At 37.0% G+C, this 26,196-nt stretch overlaps 1 protein-coding gene across 1 annotated transcript in view; it reads right to left on the bottom strand.

Moving 5' to 3' along the window:
* Positions 1-14,847: 14,847 nt before the first annotated feature.
* The window catches only part of LOC149807661 (protein phosphatase 1G-like), a 30,350-nt gene continuing 19,001 nt past the window's right edge, over positions 14,848-26,196 (bottom strand). The window contains exons 6-10 of the mRNA XM_089969386.1: positions 25,801-25,909; positions 21,279-21,513; positions 17,971-18,100; positions 17,241-17,334; positions 14,848-15,788 (exon numbers count right to left, since the gene is read on the bottom strand). Of these exons, the coding sequence (XP_089825512.1) occupies positions 15,597-15,788; positions 17,241-17,334; positions 17,971-18,100; positions 21,279-21,513; positions 25,801-25,909 (760 nt within the window). The 3' untranslated portion in view covers positions 14,848-15,596. The remainder of the gene's footprint in view (positions 15,789-17,240; positions 17,335-17,970; positions 18,101-21,278; positions 21,514-25,800; positions 25,910-26,196) is intronic.

The following is a 26,196-nucleotide window of genomic DNA, read 5'->3' as shown; positions in this document are numbered from 1 at the left end:
ATGTCTGATTTAGAACGATATGAAATACCTTATATTTCTTTTTTTCAAAGGGTTAATGGATACGGGATTTCGCTGATACAAACCCAGCCGAGTCATACCAAATACTTATAAAAATAGTGCCAGCAGCTGCCTCGCTTGGCGCTCAGCGTTAAGAGGTTACTGTTAGGACTGGTCAGCCTGGTGTCAGGATAATGTGACTGGATGAAACATGATGCTACATGTCTGCGGTGCTAGATATCACTATAAACTGACATGCGGCAGACATAGAGATGGATGGAAAATTGTTAAAACTACGTAAAAGTCCAAATCACACACACTGTAACTGTATTGCCAGGTTACAATATTGACGTTTTTAAATTCTTGGTTTGGTGTAACAACGATTGTTTCAGGAGTTAGTCCAAGTGGCTTTAAAACGCCATCAATGTAGTAAGAAAATACCTCAATATCTTTTCATACAAATGGAAAATTATATATATATATATATATATATATATATATATATATATATATATATATATATATATATATCCAAATTATTTATCTATAAAGAGTTTTGCTTCCTTTCCCTTTCAGATATTCTTACATTTTCTTACTACAATGATATAGTTTCAATGGTATGTGTTAAGTTTACTTTGAGATCTGACTCCACTGAGGATTTTGCTTCGAGATCTGAGTCCGCTTTCACACTCAGCTTGTATAAAGGTAATCATGACCACTCTGTATAGATTCTGGAACTGGTTTTCAGGATACATACCAAAACACAATGTTCCACAGTTCAAACATGTTTTTCCATGGATGTTTCTGTCCATGTATCACGTTTTCTACAAGACCTAAACGCAGGTTATATCTGTATTACTGCTTTCCACGTTGTGTTCGTTTAGCAGACATAATTCATGAAATAGTCTTGATTGGGGAAAGTGGGCAAATCAAACTGTTGGGAACATAAAGGTTTTCTAATCTGTATCAACTTCTAGCTGACGGATATGATTAAATTTATCAATTTTGAATCAGAGAATCTTAAGAACCAAATTAGATATAAATTTGTCACCACTTTTGACTACTAAATGTATTTGGATACAGTGGTGACAAAATTTAGAAAATCCCTTTCAAAAGTAACGTTGCCTTCCCATATTTTATGTAACTATTTAGGTAGTTGGAACATCCACAATCTAATCCACTAAAACAAAGGCGCTGAATTGATTGTTAACGTGCTGAAAGAAGAGCATTCCTTAGTACACGTAATGTTTAAAGAAGAGCATTACTTTGTAACGTGCTGAAAGAAGAATATGGCCTTGTAACGTGCTGAAATAGGAGTGTTGCTTTGTAACGTGCTGAAGAGTATTTCTTTGCAACGCGATAAAAGAAGAGCACTGCTTTGTAACGCACTGATAGAAAAGTATTGCTTTGTAACGCGCTAAAAGATGAGTATTGCTTTGTAACGCAGTAAGAGTATTGCTTTGTAACGCGCTAAAAGAAGAGTATTGCTTTGTAACGCGCTAAAAGAAGAGTATTGCTTTGTAACGCGCTAAAAGAAGAGATTGCTTTCTAACGCACTGAAAGAAGAGTATTGCTTTGTAACGCGGTAAAAGAAGAATATTATTTTGTAACGTGCTGAAATAAGAGTACTGATTAAAAGAGCTTTGTTTGTATTAGAATAAGTCTTATTCGCCACTTAGAAAGATGAATAGAAACTCTTAATTCTGAACAGGTCCGAATATGCTGAAATTTATTAAATTGCTGAATTCCACGAAATCTGGTGGGGAATATATCCATGCAGAACTAATTGTACATAATATGATAAACGCTAACTAAAAGTACATGCTTTAAACTGATTTGCTAATAACCATTAGTTCTTACTTTCCTTTTACGTTTTGCTGTTGTTTTTTCTGGCTCGTCTCATGCAGATTTATGAAACACTCATTACTATCGAGAGTAATTCATGTGAAATATTCTATTTTTATGCTGTTAGGAAACCCATTATGAATACTGTTTATATATTGATATTTTTGTCTTCTCCCTAAAGATTTTGTATATAAATTACACCCAAGAGCTTTAAAAGAAACAAAACAACCATATATCGATTATATACGTCGCACATTAAAATTGTGTGCAAGAGGTCAAGCGTTTATTTTTGTTGTAAATAACAACTGTACCGAGAAAACACACGACGGACGACACTCGATAAAATAGACCGTACGGTCAGGTGAAACAAACAGTTACAGTGTAACATGCCTAATTAGACACCTCCATACAACAGGAGTCTAACCATACACGTGTAACGCAACCGCGTCTATTCTCAACATAGCTGCATATAATGAATTCGCCTCCGCGGTAGCTCGTCACAGACGCGATCGAATGTATGTGCTTATTTCGACATTTAACTACTTAGTGGATAATATAATTTCCCTTCTGTTCTCGATAAATCACAAGTCTACTTAGCACCGATTTCATAAATGATACGATCTTGTTCCAACCAGATCAAAATAGTCGAGTTACGGCGATCTTACACACAGTTCACGAGTATGAGTTACTAGTTCTGGTTCTAAATTAACGAGTGTTCTCACTTAAAATACCCCACACAACAAAGTACGACGTATAATGCTGACTTAACATGACCGTGTACTTCTGGTTCAGTTTGAGTAACAAAGCAATCCCCAGGTATTTTTGTTAGTGCAATCTTAAGACTGAAACTTTATTTAACAATTTGCATTTATATTTCGCCCAGGTGTTGGAATCGAATAATGTATTTCTGAACTTTGAACTCGAGTCGGGGCTGTGTTTAAATGAATTTTTGTAAATATATTTAATTTTAAAAAATTGCGGATTACCAATATTAAAAGTCCTGGTTCATGTCAGTGGATTAACATTTTCAATGACATTCTTGTTTAATATCAACTTAATGAACAATTCATTGTTAAGCTTCAGTGATAATGAACTCGACCATTTTCAGTACTGGATTTTAATTCTTACTGAATGTAATAGTGGTAAATTTTGTCAGAAGAAATCCTATTATACTCAACATCAACTTTTTACGTATTTATTGCAATAGTCAGATTCATAACTGTACAAGTCACTCATAGTAATGTTCCTTGCCTGTCATTTAGTTGTAAAGAAACAAAACAAACAAGTTTGACATGGATGTAACTGAATGGATAGATAATAGACAAATGAACCATCCAAATACGCATCTTTACATTTCTTTTATAATAGAGCCAGGTTTACTTGAATGGATGAGGTTTAAAAATTCTGATTTGGTAATGGACCATACAGAAATTATTCCTAGGTCGACCTTTCTACGTACTAAACGGGATTTCATTATACCAACACCTCATATGAACTTTTCTTTATATTTCTATTGATCATATCAATTGAAACTTTCTTTAAATGCACCCACATCAACATACATGATTCTGATATGCCCAAAGATGTGCTTCAAGGAGTTTACTTCTATTGTCACTCTTAAAAAAGACAATAAATTAAGCGACAGCATTAAACGTACTAGGATTAACACGTTTCCCACCACACTAATCCGCACACGATCTGCCGTTTGCATCAATGATCATAGATGTAGATCGTCTCCTGCACTGAACGATGCACCTTACAACTTGCACAAAAATTTGTCCTAAAGCATCAAAGTGAAATATCTGGGGCTGTAGAGCGTTTGAAAGACCTTGTGCTGCAACAAAAGATCCGTCCTCTGGGTTAATGTGATGGGTTGGTCGACCAACAAGTCGAGATCGCTGTACCATGATCATTGGGACTAAATAAGGACTGTCAAAATGAGAAGAACAGCGGAGGTCTTTACCTTTTGACGTACTTGCGGAATCATCCTGAAGGGTGGAAAGGTATAAACAATCAGGCGATCCCATTTTAGGCTGACAGCATATAATGACCAGGGTCCTCTGGTCTGGGATTAGGGAAATGTAAAAGTGAGCTTGTTGCGTAACCTAGTCTGAAAGAAGTCCCCAAAGTCTGAACAGGATATCTACTACATATTTACGCCGAGACCATTCCGTGCGGACTGTCATGCCCCTCCTGGACAGACTCTCCCAAATTATTTTTCTTGCCAGGAATTTGGTGAACTCGGATGGTTGTCAGTTCTGATGTTGCACAGTGAATGAGGTTCCAAACATCCATGCACACAGAAGAGGCAAGTCTGCCTTCTTGTCGCTCGAGGAACGCTACCATCGCCGTTTTGTCGGAGGATGCCATCATGCGGCGACTACTGGTTTTGTCAATGCACCCCAAAAGGGCTAAACACACTTCCTTTATTTCTTAACTGTTTAAGTAGAAGGCATATTTGTCCCCGGGACCATAAACCATGAAGAATCAGAACTAAATTTCCAGCTCCAGATAAGCACCCCACCAAGAATCTAACGCGTTTGCGAACGGATAGGAGGAGGGTTTGGTGGAAATCCAGACCTAGTGAAATCAGAGCAGTCAAATGGTCCTTGTGCTGTTTCCAGTTTGATAGAATACGAAAATGGAGAGGGTGCAAGTGCAATCTGCCAAATGGAACCATATCTTCTGTGGAATTCAGGATCTCTAGTAGAGATTGAAATAGATGAGACGACGCGATCTTGGTTCTCAGAGCTTCAAAGAGGGTCAGGATCTTGTCTGCTCTGTCCCTTGGTACAGACATATCCACTTTAAAGAAAAGCATTTTTTATATAAAAAAAGTTGTTTCTTGTAGAATCATTACCCGATCACATTAACATTAGGAATACAAGTCATACTGTCTCATAAAACCTGTTAGAGAAAAAAAGAGTTGAATAATTCATTAAAGACTGAAGGACTTGTGTTGAAGATGAAAGGAAGAGCGCGAAACTGATAACTCTCGATACGAGAACCGGACGACTATTATTGAGTATGGATGGATAGGAACGTGGAAATAGGCACATGTCAGATAGAGACTAATCGCAAATACACATGGACGGATAGAGGCAAACTAATTGGTCGTTTCTATCTAAAAATTTGGTGGAAGCATAAATTGATTTAAATGACTGCGATCGATGATTGGTCAGAGTTTGGCATTGGATTTCCTGACCAGAAAAAACTTGGGAGTAAAACCCGGAACATTCTGGATTTCGAACATCTCCAGTGAATCCTTTACACAAAGTCCAAAGGTATTGCCGTCAGGAATGGAGGACAAAAGGAGAGGGGTATGGCAAAATGAGATCCGGACTCCCTCTGAGGTCATTTGGATGGTCTATTAGTCTTGCGAAAGAGAAAGAGCCAATGTATGAAATACAAGATTCTGGTGCTTACTGGGTTGTTGTCTTCGGATGGAGCGGCGCACTAATCAGCGGCAAGTGGAGGCTTCTGGGGGTAGAGAATCCTATTCCCACAAGATGACTGCATCAGAGACTGATCAGCAGATTGACTCTGTTGACAGACTTGGGAATGATGATGTACTGGGTTGAGAGGCGAACGATCCCGTGTTCCTTGTCTCATGTCATCCTGTCTTTGATGGAGATTAGACGATTTTTAATGTGATTGTTGTGTACCGAAATGGAGCAGCTGCTCTTGGAATGCCTGTCTCCATACTTCCTCTATCTTGCTACAGAACAGTAGAGGTGATCTGAAGGGAGTGATTCGCAGGGTCAATGCATTGTGAGGCTTGAGCGAGGTAGAGTGTAAGCATTTGCCCCATTTCACATGATCCAAGTTAGCGTAAACTCTCAAAGCATTCACCACTGCATGATGGGCGGTTCAATCAAATACCTTGGATAATCTATCCATAGACTTTTTTGGTCACTGCTAGCCTTGTCCGACTGCAGGAAAATCGCCAGCGACTCCAAAACAAACAGCGAAGACATGGCTTCAATCTTGCATACATGACTTCTTTATCCATCTTATAAGCAGGAAATCATATTGACCACGGAGTAGTTTTGTACAACGCCGACAGATATGTGGAAGAGGTGTTGGAATGAGCTCTATACCAGCAAGATGTAAAGTTAGGCTGAAACTATCTTCTGCCTTCTAGGTCGGTCCTGAGCAATGGCTCATGCCTCGCCCTAGGAAAGTCCCATTTTTTCCAGCTTGGTCATCAATCTCCTTTGTCATGTTATCTTTGGCCAAGCAAGATATATAGGACGCTGGCATTTGAGTCTCGCAAAAAAGAAAGGCTTTGGAAATGCCTGAATTACTGAAAGACTTGATTATTCCCTACTGCATACATGCCAACCCCTGACGCGGAAACAGTGTAATCCAAGTGGACAAAAAGAGGAATCCACATATAACATGCTAAAAATTCAATAAACAATGATTTATTTGCCCCTCTCGTCTTTTAACGTCCTTTACTGCTTCAAGTTTTCATATGTAGCACTTTTAGCTTTAGAAAGCAACAGATTTTCATGTTGCATTTTAAAACACGTTGTAACAGCTGAGGCCATGAATGTATTGCACACCAGTAGAGCACGAAGTACTGGGTTACTGAGCTTGGATCTGAATTCACTTTTATGTTTGTTAACAATACTGAACAATCTCTCACAGTCAGCATTAGAATGGTAAATAACCAATATTCCTTTCATAACCTGAGAAAGAAGAGGAAATTTATATCTTCCAGTGATTGTGTCTTTTAGCTAGGAAATAAGGTGCCACTGCACATCAACTCTATCTGCATTAAGTATATTGTCAAGTAGAATCCCAACTTTATACTTCAGGAATTCTCCTTCCAGATGATCCAGGGTAGACAAGGATGGTAATAGAAAGGGATATCTCTTGACAAAGAATCTAACACTTTTGAAGCTTTTTGACTGTCTCTCATTTACATCAGCAACTGAAACATTTAAAAGCACTTCATCTCCATAGGGGAATTTCTGGAGCATGTAATCACAGACTGTAGCATAATAATCTCTAACATTATCATAAAACACTTTCACAGCTAGAGTATAATTGTGTTCTATGATTTCTCTTCCTTCTGCACCAATAGCAAGATCTTCATTATCTTTCTATTAAGAACTCTGTAAATAACACCTCTGCATTTAAAACATTCACGTCCACACTTCAGTTCTGCTAAAGATAAGGAGTTACCTTAGTATTGGAGTTTGTAAGACAAGCTAATTTGATGAGTTTCCTTGTTTTCAAGTGTTTCTCCACATAAAATTTACCAACATGCCCAATATTAAAATTGTTTCCGCACAGACTGCAATGAGCATGATGCTGCCCTAGAATACAGGGACTCGTATCATTGCTTAAAACTTACCTGTCATACATGTACTATATAGTACATGTATGACAGGTCAATTTTAAGCAACGATACAAGCCCCTGTGCCCGAGAATGGTAAGCTGTATTATGCCATTCATCTTTGATGGATTCATTTTTTATGCGTCTTTTTTTGATCCACCTGTGAAATTGTTTGAAAAAATATATGTGCTCTAACACAAACATCGACTAGAATGCATCTGAAGACTTTTAGCGCCAAATAGTAAAATTATTTCCACACGGCCTGCTCGACATAACATGATGCTGCCCTCGTGCCCTCATCTTTGGAGGATTGTTATTTTTTGTTTCATTTATTTTTGGCCTTTTTCTAATCCATATGTGAAATTATTTGAAAGGAGATATTTTTGTTCTCACACTCATCGACTAAAAAAAATATACTTTTTAGCGCCAAATTCTGTACTAAATATAAAGTAGAAAAAAGAATCTGCGAGTAAAGATTAAAAATTAGAAAACCAGTCTGTTCTCTCCTCACTAAGCCATACAGCTGCTATGAATAGAATATGAGGTCGAAAGTTTGAAAGTAGAACCAGCATGTTTCTGGGTAATAGGATAGTTGCTATAAATAGAACATAATACTTTTAGGAAAGTGCACGGACAAGCGTACTCTTATACTGTAGTTACGTAGAAGCCATCTTTTTTAAAATACGGTCTGTGGGATTAATGGGATGTTAATAAAAACGAGAAAACAAAATTTTTTTAAAAAGGTGGATATACAGAAAAAGCGTAATCCATATACGTTTAAGCGTAAGGTATAATTTAGTGAAAAAAGCATAACGATTATGCAAAAAGCGTAACGATTGGCATGTATGCTACTGTAGTATAAGAAAATATTGACCGAGGCCATGATCATTTATGTCGGTGTAGAAGAAGAGGTGAACACCTGATACTTTTCCTCTATAGATGCTGTAAAACTATACTCGCTCCCCTCTGTTGGGGTTTTGAGTGTGAGCTACCATTAGGTTAGTCCCCAAACTCTGAGTGTGGGTCATCCTGGTTGTGATCAAGAGCTACTTCTGTATAATTTATACCAAACGGTACAGACAAGGCATGTCAGTTTTCTATAAGGTTGTTATGGTACCTCTGATGAGGCACTTCGTACATGCGATGCACAGATTACATGAATCCATGATGGCCTTGAATTCTATGCACTTTATACACTTTGTCATCATTGTTACATTCTTAAATGACAAAAGGATAAAAAAGAAACAATAATATACGGTAATCATGTCGGAAATGCCCACTATGCTAGTGGTGTATAAAATTGCACAGAAACAAGAGCTACAATTTTTTTCCATTGCAATGTAGCTGTGAGAACCATGCAGCCAGAAAACCAGAGACTAAGTCAATGTAGGTGAAGAAATTTCACAAATTTTGTTGAAATTTAAAAAATAAAGTATACCATGTATAGAATGAATCTGAAAATAATGTAATCCTCAAAGGAAGGATTAAGACAAAACTAAATCCAACTGGTTTTCAGGAGGTGAGGTGAACTACATCTGCCCAGTTCACAGAGAAAGCTTTAAACTAGCACTACCTATATGTGGCAATGCCATTTGTCAGTATTTTATAGACAGCAATAGATTTTTGTCTTTAGGAGGACTCGATTCAGAAATTAGGAGGTCTTATATTCACAACATTATTGTGATCGGGAAATGTATTTGAAGGAGAAAAGACACATCCTGGTCACTGCTGATCAATAGCAAGTGAGAGCTAGCCTAAGACTCAAAATGAGTATTGTAGATCAATCAGTTGTTGAAATACTGGACAGAATCCCTTCTGACCTTTTGTGAATAGCCACTACTTAGGTGACGTGTAAAAGCTCTGGATGCGGAGGCCAGACTGAATGACAGAGAATGTCATTGGTAGATCTTCCCATGTAAGCAAATATTGAGGAACTTCATTTGAACAGGAATGACAAGGATATGAAGGTATGCATTGTAAAGGTCGATGAAGACTGCCCAGTCAGCAGTTACTGCATTTCTGTGGCTGTGGTCTCCATCCTGAAACAGCTCTCTTGTAGAAAAGTTGATAATGACTCGCAACATTCTTCTGGTGACAGTAAAATCAGGAAGATGATATACTCATGCACACCACCACCACCCCAAGAAAAATATACTGAACAATTATTTAAATTCAGCACTCAGTTTATAACTAGGCTACATGTCACTGTATGATTGTGAACTGAATTCTGCAATGAGCATGATCATGTGCTCAGAGTAATGTATTACTTTGCTCCCATTTATTTCTTTTACAGTTTGTAAAGCGGTGTTTTTGTCCCTTTTTCTGATATCACATTAAAGTTAATATCCATCTGCTCTAGCATTTTCCATTATACAACAACCACAACTCACGCCATAAAACATGGAGCCATTTCCTTTTAAAAATATACTGATCCATTAGCTTGATGATCAATTTGTGTGGCAATGTTCATATTTGAAGAAAACTTTTTTTGGAAATGCGTCATATACAGTTGCTACAAATAGCAAATAAGTAAAGTACTCTTATACAGCAGTCTTCTTCTTATGAATATTCTCAAATTGACAGACTGGAATTAAAGAGATTATAAAAATGACAAAACCTTTCTTTTATTACTTTACTTTCTAAAAAAGTTTTAATGAACCAAAAAAGCCTAATACATATATAGACTTGTGTAAAACAATTTTGTGAAGAAAAAAACATAATGGCTGGCATCTATATATATGGTTGCCAACACCATTGTATCAGCAACACTCTTTTGGGGAAGGGAGTACACTTCTTCCTTAAATCACGCAAGATTTAACTGATGGAATGGCAGGGGGGCAGGTCTTACCATTATCGACGATACCTAAGCAATCCTCAGAAAAATTTTTTTTAGCTTCATACCAACGGGATCTGACGGAAGGACAAATAGCATGTGAGGGAGTAATTGCCTTTGTCTTTCAAGAATTTTGCTGATTGACCCCATGGACAGTCAGGATGATTCTGCTTTTTAGCATCCTTGGTGGCTGAAGGCTTGGGACACAGATACAGGGAAAAACTAATTAAGTGCCTTCTTAAAGAACCAGAAATCTTCCTCTTCTGCTGCCTTGATTGATGGTTGGAAGGAGATAAGGGACTCAACCAAAGGACTGCTACCTGTTATACTTTGTATTCTACCAGAAACAACAGAACATTTGTGCCCTACTCTCACTCCTGAGAGGCATGATTTTGTGACTCAATATCACTGTTGCAGGGGGAACTTGGGGGTTGAGGGACCCCAACCTGTAACTCCTTGTGCACAGGCAAGGGACTGTCCCTAGGAGACACTTGACAGGTATGAGTGACTCATCCCTCCTCAGGCATCTAGGGCAAAAAGGTATGCTTTCATCCTTTTTGTTACCACTTCATATGATGACAGCTCAAAGACTGCTAAATCTACCTCTTTTACCTTGGGCCAAGGACCTGAAATTCATCACTACAGAATCAGGATGGACCAAGGCATTACAGGAAAGAGGGAGATACCACGATTGGTTATGGTGCTGCTCCTCCCTCATGGGAGGGAGTGACTCGACTCATTACCTCCCTTAGGAGGGGGCCTATGAGTCTTATGCATCTCAACAAGACTTTTCCAATCCTAAAAGGGATTTGGCAATAGAAAAACCAGACAATCCTGATGAATTAGGGGGGCCCTTTTCCTCCCTTTGTAAGTCAGTATATCTTCAGCGAGGTCCTAAACCTGGGTTGACTCCAGACTGAAAGAAGGTCAACCATCTGTCCTCCTACAACTTCAACAAGCTGTACAGGTGGGGTCTGTTTCCCAGGAGACTTTCTTGTGTCTGTGCATTTTAAACATAAAAATCTTGCCTGCTCTGGTGTCCTCACTATTAAATAAATTAATACACAGACAATCCTGATGCTTTAAACAATTAAGTCGGTGGTGCTTATGGTGAGTACAGGATAAAAAGAACTCAGTGCTGATATTTCAATGACAAATAAAATCAGCAATACTGTATTCTGAGTGCTGGATATGAAAACCAGGAAAAGACCAGCTAGAAAAGATCCTAATAATGTAATAACATGGAATATTACTCCCAAATTAACATACGACTGAAAGTAAATCTAATGTGCAATCTCCTCATGAAGAATAAAAATGGAGAAAGTCAGATTAAATGGAATAAAATTCTGACAATTCAAACAGTATTAAAACAAACAGAATCAATATAAAGTCCAAAATCATGCTAGAAAAAAGACATACAGTTATTGTCAAAAGACTGGGATCTGTGTGTGAACCTAATGCAAGATTAATAAATGTAACCAAAAGATGCCAATAATTATTTTAGAGAGAGAGAGAGAGAGAGAGAGAGAGAGAGAGAGAAATCCTAACAGAAATAATACCCAATATGATGGTAATTTCAGTGTAAAAATGCACCTAATGAATATGCTCAATTTGTGACATACGACACATGGCCAAGGCAGTTTTCCTCAAAGAGTAATTTAAATTGCTGTAATCATGGTGGCAGCTGAAAAGAATAAGGACAAGTGCACATGGGCCTGGGTCACAGGATAGACGTTCGATCTTTCCATTAAGTCACCCTATCGGATTATGAATTCTAACCATATGGCTTAAGGCATTTTCTGTCCAGAAAAGAGAAAGCTACACAATAGCAACAGATTATGCATTACTGAAACCCTCATGCTGATATAACCATTCATTCACAAGTAGCAATAATAAGAATTTCAAGATGGCTGCTGATATGCAAGCAGCATTCTTTTCAGTTAGGTTCCCCTAGACATTATAATTATGGTGATAGAGCCCCAAGGCTATCTTTTTTATTCAGTAGTAGTAACAATAACATTTTCAGGATACTGGAAATCAGAGTGGTAACAATTTTATTTGGACCAATTAGATAACATAAGCAGTCTTTCAATGAAAAGGTAATGTCTGAATGACTTTCCGTTCAAAAGCAGTAAATAATATTTTCAAGATGGCTGCCACGGTGGCCATAGTGGATTCAGATTGGCATGATTTTCATGTAAAACTAACTCGACATGTTACGAAGTATTTTAGTGACAACCCCATATTGTAATGACTGTTCAGAAGGAGTAGTGACAACAAAATTTTCAAGATGGCAGTTAGTGACCATAATAGCTGTCCAAGCAGCACCATTTTCATTTAAGATCAACCAGATCATGGGATAAATGTGTCTGAAATTGATGGCAATCCTCCATGTAGTTGAGCAAAAGCAGCAATAACAAATTTGTGTTAATAGACTGAAAGCACAAGCTTTTATAGTTTATGAACAGCTGAGCTAAAATTTGCAGTAGCACGGTGAACTTTCGACATGTGCATCTTGTGAGTTTCCAAGTTTTATGGCAATCCATTGAGATCTTGAAACCAACAGTCAGAAGATTCTATTTGTCTTCAGCAGCAAGTCAAAAAGGGTTATATAACTCTCATTAACTGCGATCTGACAATGTGCACATCTTCATGTGATGGCGACGACAATGTTAACCAAGTGTCATAGCAATGTGTCAATAAGGGCCCTAGTAGGGCCAAGCTCATTGACTGACATGTACCCAACAGTCTAATGCTTGAAGCAGCTAACCAACAATATCTGGGCAAGCAGGATGTTTTCTGCTTAACTTCTGTTGATTCCATGTTATTAAAATACATTTGAAAGGTTTTCTAGTTTCTTCATTTTTTTCCCCCACATCAATGTCCTTTGTCCAATACAGAAAAGCTTTTATGACCTGATGCTTTGTGTCAAGGTTAGTCACACTTGGCTCATCCTTTTTTGTTTGATAATATTGTGCAAGCATATTTCTACTTTGTGCGTGTGTGTCTGTGAGAAATTTTGGATTTTTAACATAGCTTTAAAAAAAAAAATCAACCATATACTGCTATGATGTCTGCAATGTGGCAGTTTATAACGATGTCTAGCACTGGAGCATCACACCGCACATTGTCCCACCCAGTCATATTATCCCGACACCAGGCTTACCAGTCCTAACACAATCTAGTAACGCTGAGCACCAAGCGAGGCAGCTGCTAGTACCATTTTGTATGTCTTTGGTATGGGGTTTGAACCTGCAATCTCCCGCATCTGAGACAGACACTCTAACTACTTAAGCCACCAGAGCAGCTGCTTTTAGTGTGTGTGTAATTTGGATTTTTAAAGTTGCTTTTAAAAAAATTCAGTCATATTGCTACAATGTCTGCAGTAAAAATAACCTGACACCAGGCCTAACACTAGCCTCTTAATGCTGAGTGCCAAGCGAGGCAGCTGTTAGTACCATTTTTGTAAGCCTTTGGTAAGATTCGGCCAGGGATCGAACCCACAACCTCCCGCATCAGAGGCAGACGCTCCAACCCCTTAGGCCACTGGAGCAGTTGCTTTTAGTAACAGCAGTTCTATTTGTATTTGTATAAATACTAAAGGTGTTCACCAAAGACTTTTAAATTTGGTCAAATTCTTCTGTCTAAAACACATTTTTAAGAACTAGTGTTTTTCTGTTTTTGCAACAGCACCACATCTGACGGCAAATTGGCATCATCTGTATAAAAATGAAAGGTCCAAGAGAATGTCAGGTTAATGCAAAGTATTTGCTATAACAAGCTACTCAAACTGTATGCATACACCATAACAAGACAAAGGATATGTGTGTGTACGTGTGTGTGGTCAATTTGGGAAGTCATCACTGTGAAGGACCTACATGATATACCCCAGGTCTTGGAAACACTTAAGTCACTTGTATCTGGACACAAATCTTTTATCTGGCATGCACAAAATCACTTATGCAGGAATCCTCTGTATGCACCTAATAGCTGAAAGGCAAATTCAAAGGCTTGCCAGTCCTAATTCGAGCACTGGCTAAGTGGGAAATCATGCTGATCAATTGATTATCTTACCTGTGCTGATATTTACAATGAGAAAATTCAGTGGCTGATAGATCCCCAGATGTACACGTTGTCATTGTTGGAGTACAGCAGGTGAACATGACGCAGTAGCTGGATGGCAAGTTCAAAGACTTTGACTAGCTGCAGACTGATGAGAAAATGTGTTGATATTTACAGTGACTAAATTCAGAGGTTGAAAGACCCAGTGATGAACATGTGGTCATTATAATAGTACATCACAGGAACTTTAGTTTTCATTAATGTGTTCGTTTCCAAGTTTAGCCGAATATGTAGTGCAAGTGACCTCGAAATCGAGATACATTGAAACTTATATTAAGTGCTGTTTGTAAATCTGGATAATCATTTTGGGGTTAAACGGCAAATTAACAAAGATTGTAATGAGATTCATTGGAGTGCTAAAGTTTCTAGAACCGATAGTTTGAAGGGAACAGTAACCAAGTGTAAGAAAGTGTGTGATGTCTAACTTAGTGCTTGGAATAACAACTTTCCTTTACCTGACAATTCAGTCTCACTCTAATGTACAAACAAGAGCTATATGTCAGTGGTATAAAGAATTTAGAAAATTTAACTCCGTTGCAACCAATGGTTCTACTCATCTGGAAATTTTGCCACTTCAGGTTAGCCCAATATGCTTCTGGGAGGGGACTGCAACTTTTCAAAATGGGAATCTTATTTTTCCCAAATCCTAGCTAGACCGCTGTATCTCTATTACAGATGAACAATGAAGCAAACAATAACAAAAGAAATGAAACATGCACTTTACTTAAAAATTGTACATTCCAGGTCTTTGCCTAAATATCAACCATCAAAGAATACATATGTAAGAAATGTTTAACAACAGATGTGAATTTAAAAATATTTTCAAGTAACTTTATGCTGAATTTTTTCTAATTAAAACATCAACCTGGCTCAATGCCTTGGTGCCTATTAAAAAGGCAAGATAGGCAGACTATCTGCAAAGCCTGAAAAGTTGAAATTCCTGAATAAAAAAGTCTTATATCTTCGACTCATAATTATAAATGCAAATAAGCAAGGATCTTGTAATATATGTGGTTATTTTACAGTAATTTAAATCAAGATAAATGTTCTTCTAAACCAAGTTCCATTCCTCAGTGTAAAGTTTCTACACCAGACCTATGTTATCTTACGGGAAGATGATTTCAGGTTACAAAGGAATCGACAACCATGCAATTTATGTCTTTGATACCTGTCAATGCTCTTTGGTATAAAACTCCTCCTTAACAATCCCAAGTGACCACCTGCATTTCATGTATTACAAGACACAATGATTATATCCTACTGTGGCATACACATCCCAAAGATGGAATAACTTTCAGTCATTTTATATCCACACAATTCATTCCTCTCTCATTTACAGCCTGAAAGTCTGTAGACTACTGTCATGCTGTAATACATGAGCCAACATTGTTACCACATCCAGAAAGATCTCACATTTTATCACAAAACAAACAACTCAAGTTTCATCCTGGATCAGGATTCACAGTCAACCTCAATCTTCGGTCGTTTTTCTGGCTGTGATTCTTCAGGACCAGTTTCCACATCATCTGCTCCTCTCTTAACCTGGCTGGACAATGGGTGGTCAAACACTAGTATGATGGCTGTCATATTATCACACCCTGTTCCATCTCCCATTGTGTTGGGAGCTAGACAGTGGTCAAACATCTGAAAATAAGAAAGAAAAAGCCATACAAAAAGTTTGTCTTTACTAGGGCTTAGCATTTCTTAAGCCTGAGACCCGGAACACTATTTTTCATCTCTGAACCAAGTTAATCTACACTCGCCCCCCTTTCCAAACCAGGCAGACCGAGTCTAAAATGAATTTTAAGAGATACAGTGACTTGTATAAACATCTTGGAGGCAGAAATGAGCAAGGAACCAGTGTGATCTAATTTGAAAGTATATTTACACATATACCCAAGTGCTGCAGAGAATAATGTTTCACATGCTTCGTGTGACTTCAGTGAAATATTGAGAACCATGGATCAACAAAAACTTTTCAGTCACAGACTTAATATTTTCTTGTTTAACTTTTTATTAACCTTCCTTTGATATTTTTGGGTTAAGGTTTCCACTCACAATTTTGGGGGACAATGTGGGCAAAGACGGATCACCTGACAGATTCTGCCACCTTGCTAATGCACGAGCAGTTGACCAAGTTAATTTGGGTCAGTGTGACTCATTCTTTAAAAATTTCTTCAAATGCTTTTTTCCCATTAACATTAAGTATACAAAATGGCTTTACATTTTTTTTCTAGTGTATCAAGCAGAATGACAAAATAAAGCAAATGTACCAGTTAAAAGAAATGTAATCAATGATTTCACATTTTCTTTGAAAATTTTGCCTTTTATAGCATTATTTTAGGAAGAAGCTGACATGGTCAAAAATTGTAGGAAAGTGATGTTAATTCAGATTGCAGATTTTCCATCCGAAAAATTGGAGAAACTCTGCTCAAACTGATGATGTCATCTCTGCAATGATTAGAACAGACAAGTATTACTCATTGTCTCACCATATAGTTCACAAGACAAAAAACATGTATGGTCAATATAGTATGAACTTTTAGTCATGGTCAGATATCTACTTTCAGCCTTTTTGAAAAATGCATGTTGCAAATAACAGTGTTAAATGAAAAATTTGTCGAGAAGATCAGGACTGTTTTGGACCAAGCAGAAGGAATATCAACATCACACCTGTTAATAGAGGCAAAATAAATGTCCACTGAATTAATTTTTCAGTAATTTCTCTGCACTGCTAAAGACAAATTTTGGGAAAATTAAATCCAAATATTTTCTATCTTGAGGTAGGATAGGTGTTTTAGCGTGAAATAACCTTGCCACGAAAACCCCACAGCAATATGAGGGCAATGTTTAAAAAATAAATCCCACATCAATACGAGGGCAATGTTCAAATAATTAATCCCACCGCAATGAGGGCAATGTTCAAATAATTAATCCCACATCAATACAAGGGCAATGTTCAAATAATTAATCCCACATCAATACAAGGGCAATGTTCAAATAATTCTGTGCACATTAATAATCAGGTATAAAGTACAAAACTCATTTTAGAAACTTTCAACATGAAATACAACCAACAAATATTTGCTTTCTTACCTCCTCACATATCGAAGATATTTTCTTCTTCTTTTCAGGATCTTGCAATTTCTCTCGTACAAAGTCAATGACTTCTTGACTAGACATAAAGTTCCTGAAGATAAGACAATTGCAAAATGTCATTCCAAAATAAATTCATGGATCTTACCTCAAAATTATTTAGCATTTTCAGAAGTAAAAATTTGAAGATATTAATTTTTTGATTTTATAACCAAGTTTTAAGAGGAACGAAACTAAATCAATAACAGTTCCACTGAAAAATGTTTTGCATTTTTTGGGTGGCTACCACCTACCACCTTTCTTATGGTTACTACAAAGCGAGCTATAGGCTTGCACAAAAATTTAAAATGAAATGATGCTACTCTCTTAAGCAACCATCAGCAAACCCACATTTCTCAATAAAAGACATGACAAAAACGAATGCCTGTGGTAATGTATCTACAGAATGGACTATAAAGTATTTTTTTTAAAAATTAAATCTGCACTTATTTCTTTAAAAAATGTTCTTATTACTTAACAATTAATCTTGTTCTTAAACCACAAACAGACAGACACTGAGCATCATGCTGTAAAAATGCATCAAGTTTGGGCATGCTTAAGTCAATCCATGGTGTTTATTTCCAGGAATCTTAACCCAATTATCTGTGCCAAAAAAGTCTCCACCACAATTATGTAATTACTTTTCCTAATGATAAGGTATAAACTCACAACTTTTACCAAATTTGCTTACCATATACCATCACATGCTAATATTACAAACTCATCCTCCTCTGTTATAGTTGCCACCTCTATGTCAGGCAATGCCGAGATCATCTGAGCCTCAGGTGGGAGATCTTTATTTTGTTTGTATACGTGATCACCTGAAAATAGACTCCATCTGCTAAAAAAAGATTGAATAATCATCACATTACTGCATCTGTTCTATCCTGTATGCTAGAAAACCAATTCCTGTACATACACGTACCTGTTTGGCAATTAATGATTCATGACACTCCCTTAAGGTAATTATCAAGATCAACTACAGATGATCAATATGGACTACACGTAAATTGATTGATGGGGGTAAACATTCATTAAAACAGAATGTGTAAAGTGTGAGTGATTTGGAAATTTAATGAAGCTTTAAAAAAAATTCAGACATATTGCTACAGTATGAATCAGAGAATCGTTATCTCAAGTTGTGAAATTCATGCCAAAATCACGAGTTGGCAGGTCTTAATAAAATAATGCTTTCCCCTAGCATCTTAAGTTGGATAAAAAACAGCGGACTTCCAGAGCAAACAGGTTATATGATCCAATAACTTAAAAGTTTTATTTCTCATGATTGAATATTTCAGAATTGTGTTATAAAAAGAAGCTGAACCTTAGAGTCACAAAGTTGCAAATACTGCTGCAGTTCTGTTGTCAGCTGTTAATGAATGGATAATTCCATCCAATCCTCCACTGGTAACTGAATGCTTCCAACATGGCTGCAGCAGCATCAGAAGCAGGAAGTGACCAATATATTGGCTGATATGCACACATTAAATTTAGCTGCCCTGAAAATCAATGCTGTTAGTAAACTTACTGGCAGAATCAGAAGAATTGGCTGCTTTTTTCACTGCAGTACAGTTGCTGCAGGAACAATCTGAGATGAAATCAAGCTACTGAACTTACAACACACTAAGTATGTTTGTACTTGATGGAACTACACAGCTGACACAACTGAAAAGTTTCTGAACTACAACTGGCTATGTATGCTGCACTAAGCTGCAAAGAGGTTTGCAATGTGAACAAACATACAAGCACCTTGTCAGAAACTGCCAGTCATGCCGAAGAAATATTGGCACGTTTGAAGCCAATGCAGACAATCACAACAGTGCTGTGCACGCAACTACAGAATCAACACTTGGTCACACTTATGGCACCGTTCAGTCACAATTCATTATTGGTTAAAGTCATTAAAGCACTTATTGGGAGTGATCTTTCAACCATGTATGAAGCAAATAAGGATTTCTTCCGGACAGCAACTGCTCTTGATCCCAGGTTCAAAAACCTCCCGTTTCTAACTGACAATAAAATCTATTTTAAGTCACTTGGCTCTAGCAACATCCACTTCATATGAACATGAAATTTAAACAGGAATCAGATATTAATGTTCCACCTGTTCCTGCTTTACCAGCATTGTCAGCAAAGGGTATCAGCACAGCTAAATCTCACCTAATAAAAAAACATTGAGACAGGGATGCTTCTGACTCATCCCAATTAGCTCAAGTTGGCTCTTGTTTCTAACTCATCCATGTCTGCCGATGCCTGAATTACTTCAACAAATGCCAGTTATTTTTCACCAAAGACAACTAACATTGGTCTTGTTTCCATTTTTGGAGATGCATATACCAGTATTTCCCTTTACACACATTTGTGCATCAGGGATGCATGCTGGAGAAAATTGATGCAAACATTTTGTTGCCACGTGTATTTTTTTACGCAAAGGATACGCATAATGTATACATGGCAACCCCTATCGAGGAAAAAGTAATACAAGTGGACAAAAAAGTAATCCGAGCAGAAAAAGAGTAATCCACATATAACATGATAAAAATTCAATGAGCATATGTACAAAATGATTTATTTACCCCTCTGGACATTCGTATCTAACAGTTTGAGGTTTAAAAAGCAACAGACTCTCATATTACATTCCAAAACACTTTGTACCAGCTGAGACTATGTTTTGCACACCAGTAGAACACTAAGTGCTGGGTTATTACAGAGCCTGGAACTAAATTCAGTTCGACTTTTGTTAACAATGCTGAACAATCTCTCACAGTCAGCATTAGAATGGTAAAGAACCAATGTTCCTTTCATAACCTGACAAAGAGGAAATTTATATCTTTCAGTTATTGTGTCTTCTAGCTGGCAAATAAGATGAAAAAATCAACTCTGTCCCCATGAAGTACATTGTCAGGTAGAGTGCCAACCTGATACTTCAGGAGTTCTCCTTCTAATTTATCAGCAGCCTTTCCTGAAGCATGGTGCATCATATGACAGAGACAACCTGATATGTACAATAATGGAGATATTTTTCAAGATCTAAAACTCAACTAATTCATGAATTTCAGTCATCACTGATGCAGTATCAGCTGAAAACCCCATACAGTTTTGCCAACTTATGTTTATTCAAAGCATTATCAAGCAAATAAAAGTTTTCTCCACTGGAATCTACTGTTAATTCTGGTAATGAAAGATCACTCTGACTTTTCCCTTTTTGTTGTCAAAGTCTCTTACACAGACTGGGTACAACTTTTTGTCATATTCACTACTCCTGTCTGTTGCAATACTAAACAGCCCAATTTTCATGGCTTCTGCAATTTTAAGTGAAGTATCTTCTGCTAAACACCTAACAATATTAGACGATTTTGTTCTTGCACATGCATATTTTCTTCAATTTTGGAATCAGAAAACATCCGTTCGAACAAAGGACCAATGTAGTCTTCTACCACATGGGTAGTCTGTGTTCTATTAAGAACTCTGTAGATAACGACTATGCATTTATAAAATTTGTTTCCACAATTATGTTCTGCTGTAAAAAAAAGAAGTTACCTTAGTAATGGAGTTAGTAAAACGAGCTAATTCAAGGTTCTGTACCAGATATGAATTAGAACAAAGAATCTGCAAGCAAAGATTAAAAGTTAGAAAACCAGTCTGTTCTCTCCAAATAAGTCATAGAGCTGCCATAAATAGAAACCGAGGTCAAAAGTAGAAACTAGCATGTTTCTTGGAAATAGGTCAACTGCTATAAATAGAACATAATACTGTTAGGAAAGTGCATGCAAGTCTTTAGACAAGCATACCCTTATGTTGTAGTTACTAACAAGCCGTCTTTTCTAGAATACGATCTGTGGGATTAACAGGATGTTAATTTTTTGGAGGTGGATATACCAAAAACGTGTAATCTGAATAGTTATGCAGAAGTGTAATTTAGTGAAAAATGGCATAATGATTATGCCAAGAGCGTAATGGTTGGCATGTATGCATTTCTTAACAGAAATAGAATTCTACCTAATGCTCGTGATAAATTGAGGCCTCCATTGACTCTTCCATCTGGCGTCACTTTTCCTCCTGCTGTCTCTATTCTGTTCCTCTCAGGTTCATCCTCTGGCTTATGGTCAAATGACAGGTCCACAGCTTTGCCCTTCCGACACATGACACATCTTGAATCCCCTGCATTAGCAACAATCAGTTTATTTTCTCTGAGCAAGGCTACAACAGCTGTACAACCGCTATCTGCACCTGGCTGAAAATGCAAAAATATATTCCAAGTGGAAAAAAGTAAACAAACAAACCGAACTGATACAGACTCGTCTTTATCATTATGTGAAGTTACCCAACCATTGTATGTGGATAATAGTATCCCAAGTATATCGTAATGTATAACATCAAGTATACCTATCCGACATCACCCATGTGTACACACCAGCAAGATACTTACGCTCCTCTTCTGACACTAGCATTCTCCTTATTCCCACTGTAAAAATGAAGTCACATGGACAACGCTCTTTTGCATACCAGGGCCCAGCAACGTGGAACAAACTGCCCACTGAACTTAATACACAAACACAGTGACCTCATTCATGTGTGCTCTTAAAACTCGACCTATTTCGACTACAAGAACAGACTTAAAGACCTAATAATGTTTCCTTACCATAAATATTTTCAGTATGTTTTCTGTTTTCTAATTTCATGGTGTCTGTTTTTTGTAATCATATCATTATATGTGTTTTGTCGTTGTCTAAATGTTGTAAAGCGCTTAGAGCTTCTAAAGATTAGGCACTATACAAAGTCCTCATTATTATTATTATTATAACTCAGCTGGGTTTGAACACTTTATTATAACAACCAACCTTGTATTTGATTTTTTGTGACCATTTGTGCACTATTTTCATGAGTTTTGTAATCAAAGTGTTTGGTACATTCAGTTATTGGGTGCCCTGAGTGGCCAAGTGGTCTAAAGCATTCTCTGTTATGGATCACTGCCATCTCATCTCTGTCACATTTCAGTCTCTGTTGTTTGAATAATTTCCTGAGCATGTAATGAGTTGCTGTCGACATTGTGATACTATAGTCAGAAAAATCCCACTGCTTGAAACGTATATAATGCTTTAGCAAACAAGTTATTATTATTATTTGCTCTGATGATCATTGAAGCAAATGACATTGACCCTGATCTGCTTATATCACAACTGTGCATATGTAGGGACCCATCAATGATGTATACAATACCAATGTATTTTTGTTTATAAATCGTCGTATACAGACGGGCATAATCACTTCCTTCATTACTATAATTGAATGACGTTTAACAGAGAGAGAGACTAGTGCCAAATTATTTTAGCATTTAAACACCTTGATGGGATTTCTTAAAATGACTGAATTATCACAAGGCAACATCCTCAGACACTCCATGGTCTTAGGTTAAGGTTTTTGCACAATTTGCATCTGATACTGGTCATTTTACCTTGGTTTTTGAAGAAAAAATATATATATTTGTTTTATATTTCTCAAATACTTTAATAATATTAAACATAATAATAAAACAATAATAATAATATTGATAATAAAATACTTTTATACTTTGATTTATCACAGAGCTTTATTTTTTCCCAGGATTGCATAGCAACAGTGATAGAAGCTGAGTTAATGCAGAAAGTACGATGTAGTCCATTCATTAGCATCTTAGCTAAAGTACAGACATTTCAAATACCAAGAAGCTGGTCATTTATACCAGAATCACTGAACCAACCATGTTTGTTTCCACAACTCATTTTCTTGGTAATGTGTCCGTGGAAGGCCAATCACACACTGCTGAAGTTCTTTCCAAAGAAGTTGTCCAGTTCTTGGAAAAGAAGGAGATTTCTCTTGAAAAAGTTGTTGGTTTTGGCAGTGATTGGGCATCAGTGATGACAGGTTGCAAAAGTAGTATAGATTGTGCATCAACATCATGTGGACACACTTCCAAATCTTCTTCAATTAGCATCAGTGACCATGGTTATGCCACAGCAAGCCAGTAACAGAGAGAGGTTTCAGCAATCAAAATCGAACCAAAAGGAAGAAGCCATCTAGAAGAAAGGGATCTCAACAGGCTCATGATGATTTCAATTGAAGGACCTCCTCTGACAGACTTCAACATTAACAAGGCATTGGTAGAGTGGATGATGAGGAAGGTCAGGAGGCTATTTAGGAAATTGTGATCATATTTCCAGAATAATGCATTCACAATTACAGTCAGTCTGGGTGCAGATGTATATACATGTTACAGTTAACTGTTATATAAAGTGTATATGTACTTTCCCTAATTCATTTTTAGCTTTGGATTTTTCCTTAAAAATTATTTGTCATCATCCATGAAAGGAAAATATGTGCTCTTCTGATCTTTCTTAGCATGAATTTGTAACCAATCAGAACTGAGCATGTGACATGCAGGACGGGTGAGTGATTAGGATTTTTTTTGTAACTTAATTTTCAGTTATATTGCTAAGATATCTGCAGTGTGGCAGTTTATAGTTATGTCTAGCACTGGGGCATCATGCTGCAGACATGTAGCATGATGTCCCACCCAGTCACATTATCCTGACATCAGGCTGACCAGTCCTAACACTAACCTCTTAATGCTGAAAGCCAAACGAGGCAGCTGTTGGTACCATTTTTGTTCTTTGGTACGACTTGACCAGGGTTCGAACCCACATGACACTATTTTTTAAGATTGGACAGAGGTGTGACACTATTTGCAGTCTATGGTTTGTTTCTTTAATGGTTAGTGTGTAGACAGAATATTGTCATCAGAAAGCATAAGACTTTGATTTCAGTTACACTACAATATACAGAAAACATGATATGCATTTAATGCATTTATTATACATGCTATTTTGCTTTTTTGAATACATTGAGGGTTTTTTTTACACCATACTGGAAGGCCCCCCCCCCCCAAATGGCTATGCTGAACTCCCCCTTTTTCAGATTCAGTAGGGGTATGTACCCACATTTATCAAATCCTAGATGCAACCCTGATGAATTTGTTTAAAATATAACAAGGAATAGGACAGTGTCCTTTTTATACTACAAATCAGAACTATTGTTCTGAAGCATACACCCCCAACCCCACCCCCAAATTAAATGGTTTCTCTGTAATAAAGACCTGGCTTCAGTGGATGTTCTGCAGAAATAAAGGCAGTGACCATTGTAAACACTATTATGAAATGTTAGCATCAGACGACAATGACAATTTCAGCGTGCATTTCTAACACAAAGCCATCTAACTTTGTGCATTCTACTTAAATGTTCAAACTATGATCCTGTCAATAACAGTGCAAGTTTGGTAGCTTTCCTAATTAACCTGACCTCAGTTTATTGTTGAAATAAATGGGCGGAAAATTGTCAACTCTTAGATGTCTAGAGATTTTAACTGCCAACAAATGGATGTCATTCTGTATCGATGTCTCTGCATGTATCATAATGAACATTATGATTAATTAGTGAAAACTTGTGCATGTGGCGACAAATGGAAGTTTGGTATATTGTTCCTAACTAATCTATCCTGAATGTATTATTGAAATGACTAATAATGAGGTTAATTGTCTTATCTTAAACACTCAACAAAATTTAAGGCATTCTATGTGGATATGTCCACATGTATCCTATTATCAATTATGATTTTGGTCTTCCATAAAAAAAAGCTGAAAAAAGTTTATGTGGGGTCTGGGGTCTCGAAAGTCATGAAATATGATCATAAAGTAAACCAAAATAATCATCTGAAAACCTAACAAACACAATCTTACCAAAAATGTTAAACTTTACTAAACTGTAGAAAGTAAGTTGTTGTTGTATGGTTTAACACCATTTTTCAACACACGATAGGCTATACATGGCGGCCAGTATTAATGGTGGAGGAAGAATCCGGGAAAACCCGGAAAGAACCACTGACTCGAACCCACTCAGCCAGGTGAGATGCCAGTGATCCGTAACAGAAAGTGCTTTAGACCACTCAGCCACTCAGGGGCCCAGCAGAAAGTAAGTGCTTTATTAGTAAGTGGTTGAATGTTAAGTCAAGTACTTATATGATATATTTGAGCTTTGTTAATTTTAGTGTTAGTGGTTATCATTATGTTCATGGTAAATGGTCTGCATAGATTCTCATGCATTCACTTATTTTCAAGGGGAATTCATTAAATTTAAGTGGCAGTCATTCAATTACACATCCTGGAGAAAATACTATTACTATAGCATTTTCTATTAATAAGTTTTTATTCTGACAACTTTACAGCAAATACTATTAAGTAATTTTGAAAAACTGTATTTTTTTAAAAAATGTATGGAAGAGTCATTTAAGATGAATGCTAACAGGTGTCTAAGCCATGCAACTTAGTCAGACAAGCACTGCACCCCACAAAAAAATTATGTAACTATCCCAGATAGGAGAGATACATTTTGTCAGTGACCCACGGAATTGTGAATGAACAGTGACTAACACCTGATGTTAGAAAGGGTGAAACTTTCGGCTACCGGTAAATGATTTGGTATGGCTTACCTCATCTGAGGTGGATTCATCCTCCTTTACATCAAAGAGACGAGGAAGCTCTTCTTCTGCATCTTCCTCCTCTTCACCTTCGTCATCATCATCATCATCCTCTTCATCACTGAGGTAAATATTAAATTCTGACTTCAATGAAGAAAAAATGTTCAATTTCTTAGTTTAAGAAAAATACCTGCCCCAAAAACACGATAAATTAATAAATCATAAGATCAACAACCTACATAGCTGCCAACCTTCCATGCCCACAATTAGTGAAAATAGGGATAAAAAGTCGTGAATTTTGACATGAAATAGTGAAAAATACTATGACAATAACTCCATCCACTCTGACCGTCAATACTACACTATATCAAGTTCGCAATATAAAACTAAAACACGACATATATGCAG

This window comes from Sinohyriopsis cumingii, chromosome 1 (genome assembly GCF_028554795.1).
Source record: "Sinohyriopsis cumingii isolate HCF-2022 chromosome 1, ASM2855479v2, whole genome shotgun sequence".
Classification (NCBI taxonomy): domain Eukaryota; kingdom Metazoa; phylum Mollusca; class Bivalvia; order Unionida; family Unionidae; genus Sinohyriopsis; species Sinohyriopsis cumingii.
This window is presented reverse-complemented; position numbering and strand designations above follow the sequence as displayed.